This window comes from Castanea sativa, chromosome 3 (genome assembly GCF_040712315.1).
Source record: "Castanea sativa cultivar Marrone di Chiusa Pesio chromosome 3, ASM4071231v1".
In the NCBI taxonomy this organism is placed as follows: domain Eukaryota; kingdom Viridiplantae; phylum Streptophyta; class Magnoliopsida; order Fagales; family Fagaceae; genus Castanea; species Castanea sativa.
The window spans coordinates 33242629-33263855 of NC_134015.1; the positions used below are offsets into that span (position 1 = coordinate 33242629).

Here is a 21227-nt window from a genome sequence, read left to right on the forward strand (position 1 = left end):
TGGTCAACCGATATCAATTAAATCCAGGACCAAAACATTGGCAAGCTGTAAAGCATATTCTCAAGTATCTACAGAGAACAAGAGATTATATGCTTGTTTACCGGTGTAAGGGTTTGATTCCCATTGGCTATACAAATTCAGACTTTCAATCGGATCTAGATTTCAAAAAATTCACTTCAGGTTATGTATTCACCTTGGGAGGTGGAGCCATAAGTTGGAGGAGTGTTAAGCAATCTTGTATTGCGGACTCCAACATGGAAGCTGAATATGTTGCTGCTTGTGAAGCGGCAAAGGAAGCTGTTTGGCTCAAGAAATTCCTTTCTGATCTTGGTGTTGTGAGAATGGAGCAAGTTCCTATCACATTGTTTTGCGACAATAGTGGAGCGGTTGCACAATATAAAGATCTAAGAAATCACAAGAAAGGAAAGCACATAGAAAGAAAGTACCACATCATTCGAGACATTGTTACTTGTGGAGATGTAGTAGTAGCAAAGATTGAAAATGCGAATAATCTAGTAGATCTATTTACCAAAATCTTGCCTCAAAGGACTTTCGAGTCACATTTGGAGAGAATGGGAGTTAGATTAGTGCACAATAGTATTTAGGGCAAGTGGGAGATTGTTAAGATTAATGTCCTTAAATCCTATTGCATGATACTCTATATGATATTAAGTATGACATTATGTATGATTTAATTTTGTAATTGATAAATTTGTTTTATTATTATCTAAAATAATGGTAATATGAATATTCAGACATTATCATATAGTCCATGAGATGCATGGTATGTGATTTATGTGAAAAGTTACAGAAGATATAAATCACAAGTTCTTTGTAAAGTCAGAATTTTAGTTCGTAATGGGTGATGAAATTGGGCATTTCATCTGCAAAGACTATAACATATCAGTTAAGATGATTTATCTTGATTATGGAAGTAGAAACTTCTAGTTGGTATGTTGATATGTTTTAAGAGTTAAGGCATATTGAACTGGACCGCTGTGAGATTTATTATTCTCCTAACAATTGTCAAATGAATAATAAATTTCACGGCTTCTATTTACATAAACTCTTAATCTTGAGAGAATAATGGACCTGATCATGAAGTGTAGGTTGCTTTGATATATCGAGAGAGATCTAAAGTAACGGTCAAAACCTCAATATGTTGGGCTACCACATTTAGTGTTGATGGAACATATATTCTCAATATGGAATTCACAGTCTCTTAACGGAGATACAAAATATTCCCTTGAGATAAGTTTAATGGGTTTGTTATTCAAAATGTTAGACCTAACTACTTTAATAAATAGTTACTAAAGTATATATTTATGAAATTAAATTTCATAAAAATATAATGAATAACATAAAGGATTAAACCGGGTGCTCAAGAATTAAGATGTAGTAATTTACAAAATAGCAATCTATATTAATGACTTCGTATTATTACGAATATTTTATGAAGGAGTTGCATGTACAATAAATTCTTGAGATATAATTTATTAATAAGGCCTAAAGTGCAATTATATTTATATAGTTGTATTAAATATAATTAATGGTAATTTTGGATTTATCAAGAATTGACAGAAAAGTCCAAGACCCATTCGAGCTAATGTCTTATTTGTTCCGTTTTGGTCCCACTCTAAGCCACATACTAAAACCCAATTAAAAATGTCCAAAAGGCTAGCCCAATCAGATAATCAGTTATTAGGAGAGAAACATATAAAATTTTTGAACAAGGACATCAAATGGTATGTATGTGAGTGTTGGACACTCTTTCATTCTCTCTTGAACATAAATATATAACTGATTGAGAGACCACACTTCTTGGGCGTTAGTGGAATTGGAGTGAAAATTGAAAGTGTTCTCGAGTACTTCTGATCTTAGAATTTTGAAATTCACCACACCAAGGTACACTCTCTTTTTCTTATATTCTGAAACTTACATAATACATGTTATCAATTGCGAATGAAGTAGATCTGTTAATTTTCTACCGCGTACATGCATATTTCCATCAGTAACTTCAAGGTGTTTATTAACTAAAGGAGTTATACCAATTGTGAGTTACTTAGAAATTTTCATTCACCATAATATCTTTCACAAATAAAATCCTTAAGACGTGAGTTTTTATTTATCATTTAAATGTGGGCCATATAAAATTTTCTTAAAATCTTACATTTCAATGAACTTGTACAAAATGGTTTTGCATAATTCAGCCAATTGACTTTTATGTACGCTTATGAGGCTACTATGAAATATTTTCTGATGGGTGAGGCAAGCTCTTTTATTTTGGTTTGTGGTTTCTCTTAGCTATATGATTCATCCAATGGAGAGATCAAGATATTTTTGGTCGTGCTCTAATCCTTTGATTCGCATGAATTGGATCCACTTATGTTAAGATAGACGACCAAGAAAGAAAGACTCCACGCTCTCCTGGTTGATCTTAGTCTTAGCAAATACCATGCACAAGATCTTAGATGGAAGGTCTTTTTAGCTCGATTCATAAGGGCCTGACCCTTTCACAAAAGAGTAAAAGGTTTTGCTGTCATGATAGCATTTCCTTATTTTCTTCAAGGAAAAGGGACCTCTGAACTTGAACATATGGAAAGATAGATTGGCGTTGCGGTTGCGGAATGGATTAAAGAATTGAACATATTTCCAATACTGATAGTAGCTCCGACACCCATTGATTTCTCTTGTTTTCCCTCTCATTGATCTCTACTCATGAGCAAAGAGCTGAACCATTAAACAACACCACTACTTTGGCACTAAAAGGGAGATGGTTCGTGCATGGTGGACATGACTTCAATCGTTTGGGTATAGGAAAAGGAATCAAATATGTGGGTTTTTTTTTTTTTTTGGGGTTATTGCTGAGTTGGTGATGACGTGGTATTTTTATTGAGTTGGTGTCTTTTGATTGTAGACTAGAGATTGCATATTCACCAATTGCAGGTCATATGCTACCATCACCAAATTACTGTAATTTGATTTAGGTTTTGGTAATCTCTACTAATTTATCTATCAATCATTACAAAATTTCCCTTTTACATTGTTTTAATTGCAGTCGTCGATAGGTTATTGGTATAAGGCATATTCTTTAAATCTGGACAGAATAAAGAATGGAAAGATGAGGTGCTAGTTTTGTGGGCGGACTAGAATTCAACTATTGGTCAGCCTTTTTTTTTTTTTTTTTAATTGATAATTTAATAGTTGGGAGTAGGGTAATTTGAACTTTGATTTTTTTTTTTTTTATAAAAAAAAAAATGCCAACCAATTGGACTACAAGACTTTTATCCATTAATCTTCAACATCTTCATTTTTTACTAAAGAGAGAAGTTTATAAGGATTAATTGTTAGCTGTCATGTAAACTACTAATATATATGACTTTCCATCTCAAAAATAAAAGATAAAAGGAAAGGGGTCATTTATAGGTAAAAATATTGCTAACATTTTTTTTTTAATATAAATGTCTCAATTTTGTTGTGAAGACTCGTTGGATGTCACACTTTGAAAATATATAAAAATGAGGGAAAACGTAAATTGTATTGTAAATCAATTTTTGATCTTTGGTTTTTTCATATCATATACTCTAAGATATCCAAACCCCTAATAAAATTTAGGAAAATAATTATAGATATACATATATAAAAGGTATATTCATTCTAAATTCATAAATTTCAACTAATGACAAGTAATTAGTTATGTAATAATACTATGGTGAAAATATTATTTTGGTCCTTATATTTTAGGATCGCAATTAATTTGTTCCCTACATTTTGGTATTAGTCAATTTAGTCTATACTATTATCAACTTGCAATTAATTTGATCTCTAACCTTAACTCACTAACGGAAAATCGCTATGTGGCAAATAATAGGCATGGTTGGCATACTTCAACCTGGCAATAACTACTATTTTTGTTCTATAACTTCCATATCTTTATCATCCCAATCAACATACTGTTTGAATTTCCTTAAAACAATATACGAAAAAGTTATAGAATGAAGAAGGTACTCTAAGAGAACGAGAGAAAATTTTATAGAAGGGATGCACTTAACCTAATCTTGGTGAATCGATTAAGCAGGTAGTGAGATCCGTGGAAGTTGCAGAACAGAAATAGAAGAAGCAAATGCAAATTATTAAAATTTATGTATATGTTTAGTCGAAATCGAGAACCACGAGCTCAAAAAAAAAATTATTGGAAGTTTCGAGACCTTTGGCCCTCACCTTATAAAATTAGGGATTTTAGAAATTTTCCCAAACTTGAACTCACACATGAACAAAAAATTTGGGTTTTATTTTTTTATTTTTATATATTCTGATGTGGCGGTATAGTTAGCCATTGATGTGACATGGAAAATCCTTTTTTTATTATTTTGATTGACACATCAGGTTTTCCATTCATGAGATAACGACAATGACCAAATTGATAATATTAAAATATTAGAGACCAAATTGATATATAGTGTAAAGGATAGAGACCAAATATATAAGGGACTACCTATATAATTTACCCTTTTTTTATTAAACATTAATGTGGATGGTGGTAACTTTTTTTTTTTGGTTAATGTTGACGTCTAAGATTTCTTAAATATTGTAAAATGTATATGTCTCGTTTCTCTTCTTACAAGTCATGATAAAACACTACATGTCAAAGGATGCTCAATTTCCGAATCGGAAAAATGGCTAGGGACTAGGGTTTAGTTTGAATTTAGTTTTACTAGCAAACTTCGTAGATTAATCATGACTAACAACAATAATATTGATAAAAGGGAAAATTAGTTCATTTTATTATTAAAAATATAGTCAACATCTCTTCTTCTTTTTCTTAAAAAAATAATAATAACGTTGGATCACTTTTGTTATGAAAAAGACTTTGTATGTCACACAATGAAAATATTAAGAAGGGTATTATACTTCTTCCTCTATAAGATTAGACTCCATCAAGAATTTCAAGTATAAAATTTACGATCTTTCATAGGAGTTTTAACATTCATTAGTTAAATGTTGGGCTTGATGCTTGGTCCATGTACCTTTTATTGTGCCAATTTATTTTTTCTTCGTAAGGTAAAACAATACCAGTTAAAATAGGCCAAAATCAGTTTGGGTTTTCAGTCAGTAGTTTTCAGGGTCTATTTAGATACTGCTTATTGTTGAAAACTGAAAACTAAAAAAATTATAGTAAAATCATTTTTACATGTTTGGATAATGTCATGAGACCCATTTTCAATGAAAATTTTACTGAAAAAAGAGGTTTGTGAGTCTCTAGAACAGTGCACGGGACCCACTGACAGACCCCAAACGCAAATGTTGAGGGAAATCATCTGTATCCAAACGTTCACTTAGTGGTTGAATTGTTAGTTTGTTGATTTTAAATAGTAGTTGGCAGGATCCACTAGCAAACCCCAGACACAAACGTTGTGGGAAATCATTTGTATCCAAATGCTCACTTAGTGGTTGAATTGTTAGTTTGTTGATTTTAAATAGTAGTTGGCAGGAGCCATAAGATGAAAGAATTTGATAAGAACTCCTAAAGTCAATTTGTATTGGTAACTTACACATACACCAAATGGGTGTATTAATACGACCTAGGTGAGCCAGCCAATTCCTTCCACCAAGGTTGATGCATCCGAAGCATGGTGACATTAAGTTCATAAATTGATAGTGACAATCTTTCATTCAACATCTATGTAAATCTGCATGTCGTAGCTAGAAAACCAATAGTTATAGAACAGTGTGAAAATTGTCAACAAAGGATTGCATAATTTCGGGGTCCAACAATAGCGACTACTAAGGTGAAGAAAAGAGTGACCAAGTACTCGAGAAAATTGATCTGCTTGTTTGACCCAATTAGTATTGGATGCTTTCGCTGGTTTGCTTGATCAGAGACGAGTTTCAGAACTACAAACCCAACTGTTTTCAATTGGAGATTGGTTCCTGTTCCTATAAACTTCTTGCACCAGACCCAACCAAAAAGTTTGTTGTTTGCCACACCTTATATCGTCACCATTTGTCTCCCCTACCTTCCCTCACCCTCACCCTTACCCTATGAGAATTTAAAATTCAATACTTTGATAAAGATTCATATTCAAGGATAACTTTCCTCCAAACCAGTTTGGAAGAAACTTTCTTCAACTGGTAAGTCAAATGTACATTTATATATACGTTTTTAATCATATGACAAAATTAAGATCATGTAACTTATTTAAATGATTTATACATGTGTGTGGTCTTATGAATTGCAGCATAATAAGTTGAGGAGATTCCATTAACCTAATTTTGGAGAAAAACTGTGTTTTATTCAATATTTCATGATTTTGAATAATTAATAAGATTCTAACTAAAGACGTAGAAGTACGAAAGACCTTTAATGTGTCTCCAGGCTTGTCTAGTAAAATTTATAAATTTTGACATCAAAAGCAATAAGAAAGCCAATATGGAATATTATTTCCATTGCTAATAAATAGGATTCATTAACTAAAATGTTCCAAAACTTAATATTGTTTCATTTGAAGCAATTAAATTGATACCCAAAATTCCCAATTAAAAATATAAATTCAAACAGTATACAAAATAAACTTTATAATTGAACGAGTGTGTTATTACCCCCACCCCCACACAAATAAAAGTAGATTTTCAGCAAAAATAAAAAGTAAAAGCAGATAAACGAGAAATATTTCTAAGTCGTCCATTATGAGAAAAAGTAATAGGTCTTGAGATTGTTTGAAGAATGAATTGGAAACAAGAACCCATCGAAACTTTATCAAAATGGGTTTTCACAGGGTAATTATCATTGCGTATGGACTCAATTCTACAAAGTTTGGGTCAAACTGAGTTGGGATCCAAAGGAAGTGAAGTTGAATCAACTAAGGAGTTAAGGTTACTGATGAGTTTAGGAACAAAAATAGTGTGGATGGTTAGGCCATGCTGTGTTAGACATTGCAGGTCTTTCATCATGGATTGTTCTTGCCACTTTGGTTGACTCTTCATGTTGCAAACTTGTTCGAGTCTTTTGCAATCTGTTAGCAACATTACTTGTCTAAAACCAATGTCTCTAGCTTTATTAAGGCCTCTGCTACTGCTTGAACAATTGCAGGGTAAGATGTTGCTGCAATACTAGCCACTCCAGTGAAGGTTACGGATGAGTAAAGGTTACTGATGAAATGTCAGTGTCACTCAAACCAAGAGCTAGGCAGCTAGCTAGTCCTCTCCAAAATGCATTGAGGAGCCTGCACAACAACTAACTAGACATCTAAGGGTTGAATTGTTTTAGTTTGGGCTAACTATAAATACTAGATATTACCTCAAAATTACAGGGGTCTTAGGGTCAAAGATCGACTATGGGAAATACGCTTCACCATCGCAAGGGAAACAATTTCATTATTTCAATCACCAACTAAGTTACTACCCAATGATAAGGAGGTAGGGGGTATAAAGACCACCAACGCGTTTGCCCAAGGAACATGAGATGAGTAGTTTGGAATGCACAAGAATATTGAATCAAGTGTTGTATTCAAAGGATATTAACTATCAAATCTCTTTGTCAATTCATAAATATTTACATGGCATTTAAAAAACACGTTATCGATTAAATCACACATTATAAAACTTGTATTATATGAAATGAGATAGATTACGAAGATATCAACGCAATTTGACTTTTTTTTTAATAACTCAATATTTACAATGGGGGAGAATTCTAACCTTAAATATCTTCATTAATAATACTAACTAATTGAGCTCTAAGACTTTTGGCAACAATTTACTTTTGATTGACCTTAAAACCTTAAAATACTGTGTCATGTAAGGATTTAAGGTCTTGCAATATTTCAATGTCATATTTTAATATAAAATTTTTATTAAATTTAAATTTTATTTTATATTTAAACCATCTATTAAAATCTAGGTACATCATATTTTCTTTATATAGTAGAATACATAGTTCTATATACAGACAAAATCATATAAATGCATAATCCTAGAATCTTTTAGTTCAATATACAAATAAAATCATAATAAATACCTATTAATAATTAACATAATTACCAAATTATATATATTTTTTTTAAATAATAAAAGAGGATTAATTATATTAGGACGAAACTTAGGTATAGTACTTAGATGTTATTCTTTAATGACCTATTTGGATGTTTAAAAAAGGACGGGGAGTAGAGTAAAATGAGAGAGAGTAATTCAATTACCTTATTTGGAAGTTTTTTAAAGAACGAGGGGAAGGGGTTTCAACTACCACTAACCCCTCATTTTTAATTCCCCCACATTGAAGAGATTTGGAGGAAGAGTAGAGTAGATAAATTATTGACGAAATGAATTCTCTAATTTACCCTTTCTAAATTAACAAAATTACAAACTGATTATATAAATAATCTTTGTTTGTTCCTGAGAAAATTTAAAGTGAATGAAAAAAAAATTGAATCGGGCTATTTCACTAACACTGAAGCTAAACAACCCTTTTTTAGTGTACTTTTTTTCTTTGGTGGTGTCCTTTGACTCAGTCAGAATAGCTCTGAAGCTCGTCTCGTTGTTCTTGTTGCTCACAAAAGTTGGGATAGACCCATTAGCGAGGTGTACAGAGCTGGTGGAAAAGGCTGTGAGAGTGAACGGGTCGTAGAAAAAAGATTTCAGTGTTTTTAGTTTCTGTTTGGATGATAAAAAAATTGACGAAAAGGACGGAAGAGTGAATTTCGTCTTCAGTTTGGACTCTTGCTTTATGTTCTTATTTTTTTTTTAACGTTGAGAATAATGAAATTACTGGCTGGTTTTTATTTTTCCTGTAATTTCTTGGGAACCAAATGGAGTGTTTTATGATTTTCATCGTTTTGAGCATGTTTGTTGTTGATTTGGTTGGTAGAGTTAAGCACTAAGATTTGTGTGATTTTTGTTTTTGTTTAGTTGATGAGAAAATTGAGGGAAAAAGAGAGAAGAGAGAATTTTGTATTGAATTTATTTTGTTAGTCTCAGCTTAACTAAAGCTGGATTTTTTTTCCCAAAAAAAAAAAAAGGTTGGATTGTTCTTTATAATCCTTTTTTATTTATTGAGAATAATGAAATTACTGGAAATTATATTGCTGTTTTTTTCTTTCTTTCTTATTTTCCTGTGACTTCTCAGAATCCAAACGGAGTAGTATATGATTTTTATTGTTTTTTAGCACTTTAACTATTGATGATTGGACAGATTTCTACTATTCAAGTCAGCGATTTTGTCCAAAGTCATAGTCCACTTGTCATAATTAAAGTTGAAATAAGTGAAAAGTTCATGTGAGAAAATCAGAATTATTTATTTATTTATTGGGTTTGATATGATATCTGATATGGTCTAGGCTAATTTTCATAGGTATAGATGATTTTTCATAATTTATTAGTAGTATTTAATGGAATGAGAATCTTGATTAAATAATTATTTAATCTAACAAATTAATCATAGACCAAATAGGAGTAAATTTGTCTATTTAAATCATTTTCTCTCCTCTCCCTCCTAATTTTTAAAACATCCAAACAAAAAGAAAGGCTAATTACTCCCTTCTACCTTACTAATTTTAAAAACATCCAAACAAAGTGAAGGATAACCATTCCCTTCTACTCTCCTCCCTCTCTAAACTTCCAAACAGGCTATAAGTTTCCCTCTTTAAATTCAACCATGAGGCTTTCTTCTCATGGGATGAAAATGTATTTTTAGTTAAATACTACCACATGAGTAAATTTTAAGAAGAAAACTTAAGAAACAACACCTAAATACTGTAGTTAAGTTTTGCCCATTATATTATATTAAGTTTTTCCATGCACTACATGGGTTACTAACTATATATAAAAATGAAAGACGCATGACTTACGATTGACCTCATAAATTTGTCACATTAACTAAGACCTCACAATTTTTCATTTCATTTATTTCATGTATCTAATTGAGTTTAAATTATATAAAGATTCCTTATAAATCCTCATATATCTACATCATTTGTTAGAATTTTATCAAACACATTCTTAATAAATACCTATTAATAATTCTCATAATTTTAAAATTACATATTTAGAAAAAGATAAAATAAAACAAATATAGAATATCATATATTGTACTCTCCCATGTATTGCACAGGTTACTAACTAGTGTTAAATTTCTAATGCTTGTATTACACGAAACGAGTTTACAAATCTATATTGACCTACTCTATGCTGAAAAAGAAAATTCTAATGCAAAGGTATGGATAACCAAAATGGACCTCAAACACTGAACCCTGTGACAACTATGTCATTAATGTCTTTAAAAAAAACAAAACCACCAAAATCTTGGCATTGCTGCATCATTCTGGAATTGACAGCTTGAAGGCACGAGGAAGGTCAAAACGATCAGAAGCAGGCACAAAACCAGCAAACACAATCAGCACTACAAAATCTTTGGTAAAGATACAAGAAAGCATAGGGAAAAAAAAAAAGTCTCAAGAATGATGGGTGAACCTGGGAAGGATAAGCCCAAAAGAAACACTCGCAAAGTTCAAGCTTCTTTCCTAGTTATCCTGTAATTGACAAAGAAAAACATATACAAAGGTCATTCTCATGCAAAGAAACTACAGGGAAAAATCCGAAACTTTAATACTGCAGAATACATTAAATTGTGCTACAATAAATTACAGTTAAATTGCTAATTACGTGTAAATGTTTGTTTTTATGAAAATAAAGATTCAACGTAGTTGAACATACTTTGGGTTCATTTACAAGAAACCAAAGGAATATTGGAGGTAACAAATACTAGGGTCTGAGTTAGTAATGACTAGTGAGCAAGTAATATTACATCCTAAATAAAATAGGCAGCTGGAGTTCACTGACACCTTTTTTTGGACTAAAAGATGTGTCATAGCCACCAAATAAAAATGTAGACAACAAAAATTATACAAACATTTCATATCACAGTAGTAAAGGTTATATAAATTTCGATATAATTTGAACAATTAGGTTTAAATATGCTCAATTTGGTAAAGTCAGAACTGACTTTAAAACCAAAAAACCCACATCCAATCTAAACCTGATTTGAACCAAGATGTGAAATTTTACAGATTTTTGAATGACAGTCTCACCTGAAGCAATAAATTCCCAACGCAGTTGTGATTTCATGAACAACAGATGTTGCGAAGTGCAAATACAGTACCACTGAGTTCAGTAAAAGAGGATGTCAGGCACAGGAGAAAGATCACAAAATCACAGTATTACATCTCTAATCAATAGTAAAAGCTAGACCAATATTTTGCCAAGTAGACACTGCAGCAGCAAATGCCTAAATATGCCCCCCCCCCCCCCAAAAAAAAAAAAAAAAACTAAGCTCAACAAGGAGGCCTATTTCAAAAAAAAATTATTGGAAATAGGAGTTTGTAAGTAATTTACCACAAAAAATAAAAAACAAACAAACAAACAAACAAACAAAAAGGTGAAAGTCACCATACCTGAGAACACACAGTAAAGAAGAAGGACCAACCTCTCATCGACTAAAGGAACTCTGCCACAAAAGATCAAAAGAGGTTCATGAGTGAAATAGAACCAGAAGCATTGAGAATAGAATGGCAAGTCCATTTTTAGCAAACAAAAATCAAATTACAACATACCCATCATTCAGTCTGGCAGTGAGTGCATTTGCAATGGCAAAAGGTAGATACAGTAGTGACTGCACAAAATAATGAAAATTGTGAATTACTTTTTTATTTTGGGGGGGGGGGGGGTGTTGGTGGTAGTAAATTAGTAATTCACAATGGAGTTTAGACACACATCACCCACCATCCCATACCTAAGAAGGGAAAAAGCAGCAGCATGACATGAGACACAGCAACAGCAATTCTTAAAAAATTAGGACACAACTTGAAGGGAAACAACAATTAATAAATTAAAATTATTTATATACTTTTGGGCATATATTACGTTTATTATAGGTTTTAAAATATATAACAACCCTTAAAATGCTGACAAATGATACGACTAACTAAACCTTAAACAATAGTCTTAAATAATAAATGATAATCACATAACTGTGTAAGTTTATAGCCACTAAACAGCAAATGTATACAATAAACATACTAAATAATAACCAAAAATTTTACCTATCAAAAAAATAATAATAACCAAAAATTTAAATCTTTATAAACATTAAAAAAAGAAAAGTGTTCAAGACCCATTGTCCCATTGCCATTGCAATACAACTCTAGATTTTTTTTTTTTTAAAGAGCAGCTGACTGTTGCAGAAAAGCTTATAGAAATCAGATCGATGTGCCAGATGCATTGCCAATCTGATAGTGAGGATTATTGAAGAGGTGCAAGCAGGCTGTTTGGTCGCCAATCTGATCATGAGAGGGCATATCAATGGCCAATGGTGCAACGCACAGTGAGAGAGAGAGAAATTTGTTTCGAAGTCATGTAGTCTATGACCCTATGAATCTACTGTCGTTTTTGTGCCAAGAAAGCAAATCGACGACTTTTTTCTTTTTCTTTTTTTAAATTCTTTTAGGTTCAGCCGTGTCGTGATTGTGTCCCCTCTGTGAACTAAACAACAAATAATAACTTTTTGGGCTGGACACCCCACAGACATGCATGCAGCCATATTTGAGGTGTGCCTATGTAAATGCAACCCTTTTTGCTGTGTTCATGCTTCCTAAACCCCATACTCATGGGAGATGCCCCATGCCACTGGTATATAACTCAGTGGCTATATAAATCGCAACATCATTAACTAGTTCAAAAGAAACTTCAAATAACATGACAGAAACTGACAAGCCCTTTTAATTTATCAAATTTCTAGTTTCCAGCAATTCACACCGGACAAAGAAGCCACACGTCTTCTTCTTTTTTATTACAGAGGAACCTTTCTACATAAGAGCCCTTTGGACTCGCCTTTAGCTAATAAAACTTACGGGCAACTAACCCCACTCGCTAGAACCAATTGTCGGGTATCCAGGGGCATTCTAAGAAGCCACACTTATCTCATGTCAAGTTCTCAAGCAATAAAGCTGACTGATAGAATAACAATTACACAAATTTAATAACCAGTAGAGCCATACAAATTTCCCTGTTTTGATTTTCCATAAAAATGGGACCTTATGTGTAACACTGAAATGTAAAGGTAATCCCAACTTAGCTTTGAATCAAATATCTAGCAATCAAGCAAACTATTTTGATAAGCATCATGTTATTAAGAGGGAATTACTCCAGTACACAGAATAATACAGCTCTAGCAAACTAGGTAAACCAGAGAACAAGAAAAGCAAGTTTTCACTTAATGGGCTAGCAAACAAGCAAACATTATGGTGAAGCATTTTTTTTTTTGGTGGCTAATAACGGTATCCAAAGTTCTTTAAACACTTGACTATTCCCCCAGTGTGTATAGTCCCCCTATCACACACACACCACATAATTACAAGGAAGAGTCTACTGGGATGGTCCCAAAATACTAGGTAGAGGTTTCAAACACAAGATCTCATGGATCTCATGAGACCTTACAAACTGGTAGGCCAACCCTTTGGGGTTGGTGAAGCCATCAATAAAATCAATTAGAAATTAATCTATTAATTACAACCTGAATATCACTATAACCGAATTTCATGAAGACCTTTTTGCTTTCAATGTATTGAATGACCACTCAAATAAATTATTTTCATTTTTTAATAAATATGGTGTGATGCCAAGTTCCTTCCACCATAACTGAAAGTTTAATTGTTTCCTACCAATCACCTATCCTAGACACAAAAGTGGGAGTTTTGTGCACTGAGTATGACATTTTTATTATTATTATTATTATTATTATTATTATTATTATTATTAATAACCCTTCCAATTTGCCACATACTCTTTTTCAAGTGACCATACTCAATTGCCTTTAATTGTTTTCATTTTAGGCATACTCTCAAATTTTGAGTGGTTCTCAAACCATTTATGGTGGAAAGAAACAGATAGGCAAGATATACAAACAACAAAGCCAAAAAAAAAAGCCATAACGATAACCAAATTCTAAATTACCAACTAAATTCAAAGTCGTTTGGTATGAGATAGCAACATACCATGCACATATTGGTTTTCAAGCCCTTTGGTTCATCACACAAGTGAGCAAGGATCATCCTTCCCTGCCAAAACAGATGTAATCCAAAAAATAAGAAATCTTATCCAGCAAAAAGTAGCTATAAAGAAGAATAAAGCAAACACTAAGCAGACATTAGAAAAATCTTAGAAAATAAATGAACATGTTTGTGTGTGAATTATTTATTTATCCTATTTTTTTACAAGACATCACATGCTGGGACTTCTAGAGGAAAATCTACAAGACAGCCCAAAACACAAGCCAGAGAAACATCTTACCAGGTTCACAACCGTGATCTTTGTTAAAGGTATTGGGTTTATGTTGATGTAAAGCTGGGAGCACGGACACGAAAAAATGCCTACCATGTCCATGTTATACGGGTAGTCAGGTACGGGATACGGAATACTCCTAGGAAACGGCTGCACATGTGTCCAAGCCGTTTTTAAAAAAATATTCGGATACGGCAGGGACACAGCTCAGATAGATTTGGGATACGGGAGGGATATAGTCGGGACATGGGCTCGTGAAAAATGAGAAGAAAAAAAAAATCACGCCTGAAACTGTTCGTTTTGAAGGCAGAACCGCATAACTTAAAAACAAAACCTAAAATCTCTCTCTCGATCACTCTCCTTCGCTTTTGCCGTGGGGCTTTGCTGCTGTTGCCTTTGCTTTCGCCGTTGGACTTCTCTCACTCTTTGTCCAACAGCTGAAGTGGCAGAAGAAGAGAAGCCCCATGGAAAACGCAAAGGCAACGGCAGTGAAGCCCCACTGCGACAGCCGACAGTAGTCACGGTACTTTTCTCATTTCCGTCGCTCTCTCTTTCCCTCTTTCTAATTTTATTTCTTGATCCGATCTCTCTCTTTGGCTCACTCTCACTTTCTGTCGCTCTCTCTTTTGCTAATTTATTTGATACTTGATCACAATTGAAAAAATAAAAATAATTGAATGGTTGATTACTGTATTTCACTTTATTGTCTACTATTGCCCTTAAATTGATATATGTTTATCATTATATGAAGAAAAAAAAATGCTTAACAATACATAAATAAAAATATATTTAAAAATTAATTAATATACATATCCCCACTGTTCATGTCCTAACTTTTTCAGAAATTTGCGTTGTCATACCGTATCTACACCCGTACCCGTATTCATGCATGTGCTTCCTAGATGTAAATACCTAAGAGGCATGGTTATGTCGTAAGCCCATGTAAGGTTAACCCTAGCTTCTAGTCTCTATATATACCCTGTTAAGCGTTCATGGTAATAATTGACTTGATTATACAGAAAAGATATAGCCACTGGGACTTTATCTTGTGGACATAGGCCGTTAGGCTAAACCATGTTATTCCTTGTGTTCTCTCTTTCTTACTTCCGCTTCTCTATATTATTTTATTCTCGTCTTGAACATGGTATAAGAGCCATAAGAGCCATTTTCCTGTGGCTGATTGCTTTTCCTCTTTCACAATTTCTATCATCTTGTTTCACCCACCAAACAGATCTACTCAACACCTATCTCATTGTTTTTGTTCTCGATTTTTAGTGATTGTTTGCTTGTGCTACCTTCAAATCCAACTTTGTAGGTTGTTCATGGTGGATGCTATTGTTATTGGTTGTTCTCGATGGTTGCTGTTGTTGTCTTGTTGTCTCGTTGTTGTTTTGGTGGTCGTCGCAGTGGCTGTCATTGTTAGGGGTGTCCACCCGCACGCGGGACCCAACCCACCCGCAAACGATCAGAGAGCTTCGATGGTTGACGGCGGGTTTTAGACTTCATAAACCAACTCCAACAGGTAGGCTGTCAAGTTCTCTTCTCTAAAACCCGACTCACCTGAGCCAAGTATAAAACCCAAAAAAATCTGACAACTCCAATAATTTTCTGGTGATTATTTGGTGAAAATTCATTAGATCCACCTAGATTTCCGCCGGATCTAGCAAGATCTCACTGAATCTAGTGAGATCTCCAACAGATCTGGTGATATTTTGCCAAATCTGGAGTGTTTTGGGCAAATCTGGTGAGATTTGACCACTCCGATCCGACTCCTCAATGGTCGGCGGCGATATTGAAAGTCCTCCACCCGATTTGGTTGGGTAGGTCATGGGTTGGGCACAAACCCAACCCGAACCGACTAGTGGACACCCCTAGTCATTGTTGTTGCAGATCCAACCTGAATTCATATTCAACCCGAGATCCAAAACTAGCCCGCAACCTATCTTGGTAGATCTCAACAGTTGGCCTTTATTTTTTGTTGTTCTCAGTGGAAGTCAATGGTGGTTTCCAACCATCATCCACCAATCATTGTTTGTTTTTTTTTGTTCTTGGCATTTGTCGGTGGCTTTTTGTTGTTGGGTGGTTTTCAGAATATTCTGGCGAGTCTTGGCAGATCTAGTACTTCTTAGTCGGTTTCAGCTTACCCCGGTTTTCAGATCATGGAGGTTGCTTGCCGAAGCTCGCAATGGCTTCTCCTTGATCTCTCGGTAGTTTCCAGTGGTCCTAGGTGTTTTTTCTCAATGGTTCTTGGTTGTTATCGCCAGAATTGTTGTTTGCCAACGTAGTGGTCACCAGCATGTTCTAGAGCCACCAGTGTTGGTTGTTGATTAAAGTAGACAAGGAAGTCCCATGTTTTCCTATTTGATTGATTTTGATTGTTTAGGTATAGATTTTGGTTTTCCTTTATCCATGATAAGGATAACCTAACAACCTATAAACCTCTGTTTGGTTACCTGTTTGGTATTGAAGAACTTCAACCGGCTGATGCAAGTATCTTGGTCGGTTCAGCTTCAATTTCAGCCAGTTCCCTCAAGTTTTGGGTGGTTCACATCATTTTTCAGCCTCTTCAATCAAGTAGGCACTATATAGAAGTTGTTTAGAGTTTATGTGTTGCAAGGTGGAACTATATGACTATATGCTCTAGCTTGAGGTAGAGTGTTAAAGGCATTAAGTTTATGTTAACAAAATGGCCCAAGAGGCCCTAGTTATGTTGTAAGCCCATGTAGGGCTAACCCTAACTTTATATAAACTGTTAAGGGTTCACGGTAATATTTGACTTGATTATACAATAAAAATGTAGCTGCTAGGGCTCTAGTTGAACCACATTATTCCTTGTGTTCTTCTCTCTTTCTTGCTTACGCTTCTCTATATTGTTTTTATTCTCATCTTTAACAACTGTAAACCGCAACTAATTACGGCACCTTGCAGAGTTATTTATGCACCATTAGGGTTCTACAAATTTTTTGACAAAAAACAAGCTCTTTCTACAGTTTATTACCAAAAATTTAGCATGAAATAGGTAAAAGGTTAACAGTCACATATCATGCTACCAGAGCAGTTCTGTAAGGAATTTATTTCACAACAATAATAAAACACCATATATCTTGAGCAAGTCAACCTGTAGACCTTTGGGGATCTATACAACTGATTATTGAATGTCATGTAATGACTACCATGGCAACTAAAGAAAAACATGCAATTGCATGGACAACAAACTACCAATTTGCAAATTAAGCAGTATCAGCAGCCAGCCTGGAAAAAATTAATCTAGAAAGTTGCACTAAAACTAAAAACTAATATTGGCATGCAAAGGCTAACAAAATTACCTATTGCCTTACTAAGAAACTTAAATCATTATATTTCTAGCAAAATACTGCACAAGATGGAACATGTTCTTGATGCAGCATCAGTTCTTAGTTGTTTTGGAATCTAAATTGCTGCTCTCATATGATCATGTGCCACCCATATCTACCTACACAAATATGATTAACATGGAAAATACAAAAATCAAGTTGCATCATGATTTAGCTACTACCATAACCACAAAACCTCAACCACCATATATCAAAGCAGGATTATCTTAGATCCACTGAGCTTTCAAAAGGCAATCAACAAGAATTGTTAAATTTACAAAAAGCTCAAATATGCCACTTCTTTGATTGGAGGCCTACGCCCTATGGTAAATGGTTTAAATTTTAGATTGCTAAACCAGAGAATTGGCTACAAAGACCCTTCAAAAAGGCTGATGTGTTAAATGCTCTAAAGGATTTGAATGAGGATTAAGGCTCAGGTCTAGATGATTTTATAATGGCTTGCTTTTAACACTATTGGAGGATCATAGAGGGGGATGTTAAAACAATTTTCCATGAATTTCACTAGTCTGGTATGTTTGAAAAGCCTCTTAATGCTAGTTTGTAACTATAGTGCCAAAAAAGGCAGGAACTTTAACTGTGAAAGACGTTCAGTCTATTAGTTTAGCGAGCAGTGCATATGAATTATTAGCAAGTCTTAGCTAATAAATTGAAACTTGTGATAGGAGATTTTGTATAAGATACTCAAAGTGCACTTCTTGCTGGCAGTGGAAGAAAGTCATAGCCAGGCAGGACTTGTAAGCTAGATATGCAGAAGGCTTATGATCATGTGATTTAAGATTGCTTGATTTATTAATTTTATATCTTAGAAAGGCTTAGTTTTTGTGATAAGAGGAGGAAATGATCTTCTATTGTATCTCAACTGTTAGTTTTTAATATTGGTGAATGGTGATCCACCTAGTTTCTTTGCTAGTTTTAGAGTATTGTGGCAAGGAGATTCTTTTATCTCCACTATTTTCTTCTTCTAGTTATCTACATTATCAAAAGAATGTGCTATACATAGCAGTGGAAGGTAGCAGATTTCTAACAGGGTTCCAAGTTGGAGATGATGGGGAGGATATGGAGATTCCTCATCTCTTATTTGCAAATGAAACCATTCTTTTATGTGGAGCATCTTCTGAAATATTGAGAGCTATTAGATGTGTTCAACTTTGATTTGAAGTTGCCTTCAGAATGAAGGTGAATTTAGGTAAAAGTAAACACTCTGGCCCAGTGGGAGAGGTGGGAGGACTTTCTGAGTTGACTGTAACATTGGGTGGAAAGTGGGCTGCTTTCCATGATATATAGGTTTGCCATTGGATCTTCTTTCAACGCTAGGATGATTTTGGAATTCTGAAATTGAGAAAAGTTTGACAAGTTAAAGAAAATTGTATTAGTCAAAGGGAGGAAGATTGACTCTTACAGCCTGTTCGGATTGAGAGAGGAGGGAGAGGAAGTGAATGGGAGGAGAATAGACTTGGCTAAAAATACAAAATAGGCTAATTTTGAGCCAACTCTGCTCTACTTCCCCTCCCTCCCCCTCAATCAAAACAGACCATTAGTAAAAGCTCCTATCCAATCTATCAACCTATTTTCTACCTTTTTTTACCATGTCCATTCATATAGATAACACACTAGAAAGCTAGGAAGCACCTACATGGATAAAGGTGCAAGTGTGATATGGCGACATGACAATTTTTGAAAAAATAGGACACGGGTGCGGCGGGATGCGTTCATTAATTAATTATTAAATATTTTATATTTATATTTTCTATATATTGCTAAGCATTTTTTTCATATAATGGTAAATATATATCAATTAATAATTATTATTATAAAATCAATTAATAATTATTATATATACCACTCTGAAAATATATCCTAAATAAATGAGGGAAGAGGAGGAGAGTGGATCACATATCCTTAAGTTAGGGGATATCACTTAATAAAATATATAAAAAGGAAAAAAAAAAAAAAAGCATGTAAAGTTGGCATCCACTACAAAGTTTAAAAAAATAAATCAAAAAGAAAAATGCACTTGACTGTGCTACACATTTCCCACCCACCACATCAATACATCACTTCACAACTTCACCTGATAACTTGAGGTTTTGGATCTAGTTTCAAATTCATTCATCTATTCTCATTTATTCACTATTCCCCTCTCTCTGAGTCTCATTTCTCTCACTCTTTGTCACTGTGTGCGTGTCACCTTGAAGAGCAGGCTGAGCTGGGTCGAAAGCTTGAAGAGTTGAAGCTTAAAAACTTGTATTAATTTTTTTAAATATATATATATATCGTGTGGGACGTGCGTGCAACTGCATCCAAGCCACAACCTGCGTCCCAATCGCGTTCAACATGGGCGCACTCAAGCTTCCCAACTAGAAAGGTTGCAGAGGAATTTTCTTTGGGGAGGGTTATGGGAAGCATTCAAATTTCATTTAGTGGAATAAAATAAGTTTGTTTTTTTATGATGACTAGTGGTTTGGGTATTAGGAAGCTAGTAATACTAAGTACATTTAATCAAGTTCCACTAGGAACATGGCTTTAAAGTTATGGTGTAGAAAGTGATTCAAGTGTGAAGACATGTTATAGGTGCAAATATGGAGAAACCTGAGGTTATTAGACGTCTCTAGGGTTGTTAAAGAGGGATGTGCCTGTCAAGGTTTTTTTCTTAAGGGATTATGCAGCTTGATGGGTCATACGTTTGATCATGGTATGATGCATATGTGGAGCTTCTTTACAAGATTAGTTTTTGGTTTTGTTTGCCTTAGCTAGAGATAAGGAAGCCCCTATTGCTTTATGTTTGAGTAGATTGGTGGTATTGAAAACTTCAACATTCAGTCCTTACTATGAAGCTTTAGAGGAACTTGGGAGCTTGGGTTCCCATCAGTGTTGGTAAAAGCGAGGGGCGCACTTAAGCGCAAAGGGCTCCTGGAGCCTAGGCACAATGCGCAAGCGCGCGCCTGATTGAAGTGAAGCGCACAATTTTAAGAAATAATTTAAAAAATTTAAAAATTATTATTAATGAGAAATGCAACAATCAAATGATCATATAAATTGAAATAAAACTTTTTATATAATTCATATAACATTTAGATATGCCCTACTTTTGCAATTTTAACACAAAAATTACAAGTCAAGTCATTTTGTTTTTTTGGATAAGCTAGATATCAGTACTTCCATGTAATATCCTTTATGAAATCTCCTACATCTATAATGCCCTATGACTAATTAGTAATATTAGTTAATAATTTAATCACTTAATGACTATAACTCTGGAAGAATTAGTTTGCTATGTTCAAAATCAACCACTAAAGTAACTAAACAATTATCACATATATTATATCATACTTTTTTTTTTCCATGAATGAGCTAAGAATATGAGGACATTGCAACATGGTAATTGGTACCAAGGAGCTAGGTGGGTTACTATTTCAAGAAGAAAAAATAAAAATAGAGAAGATCTAGGAGGTTGCGGGTTGGGTTTTAGGATAAGATATACTCAAAATATTTATTTTGATAAGTAATTTACACTAAAAATATACA

The 21227-nt window shown here is 33.9% G+C and overlaps 1 protein-coding gene across 2 annotated transcripts in view; it reads right to left on the reverse strand.

Annotated features, from left to right (window-relative positions):
* Positions 1-10001: 10001 nt before the first annotated feature.
* The window catches only part of LOC142629536 (choline/ethanolaminephosphotransferase 1), a 29697-nt gene continuing 18471 nt past the window's right edge, over positions 10002-21227 (reverse strand). The window contains exons 15-20 of one of the 2 annotated variants that reach the window (XM_075803545.1): positions 14043-14105; positions 11604-11662; positions 11445-11497; positions 11082-11154; positions 10465-10523; positions 10002-10328 (exon numbers count right to left, since the gene is read on the reverse strand). In XM_075803545.1, the coding sequence (XP_075659660.1) occupies positions 10502-10523; positions 11082-11154; positions 11445-11497; positions 11604-11662; positions 14043-14105 (270 nt within the window). In that variant the 3' untranslated portion in view covers positions 10002-10328; positions 10465-10501. The remainder of the gene's footprint in view (positions 10329-10464; positions 10524-11081; positions 11155-11444; positions 11498-11603; positions 11663-14042; positions 14106-21227) is intronic. The other variant, XM_075803544.1, reaches the window with a different exon arrangement.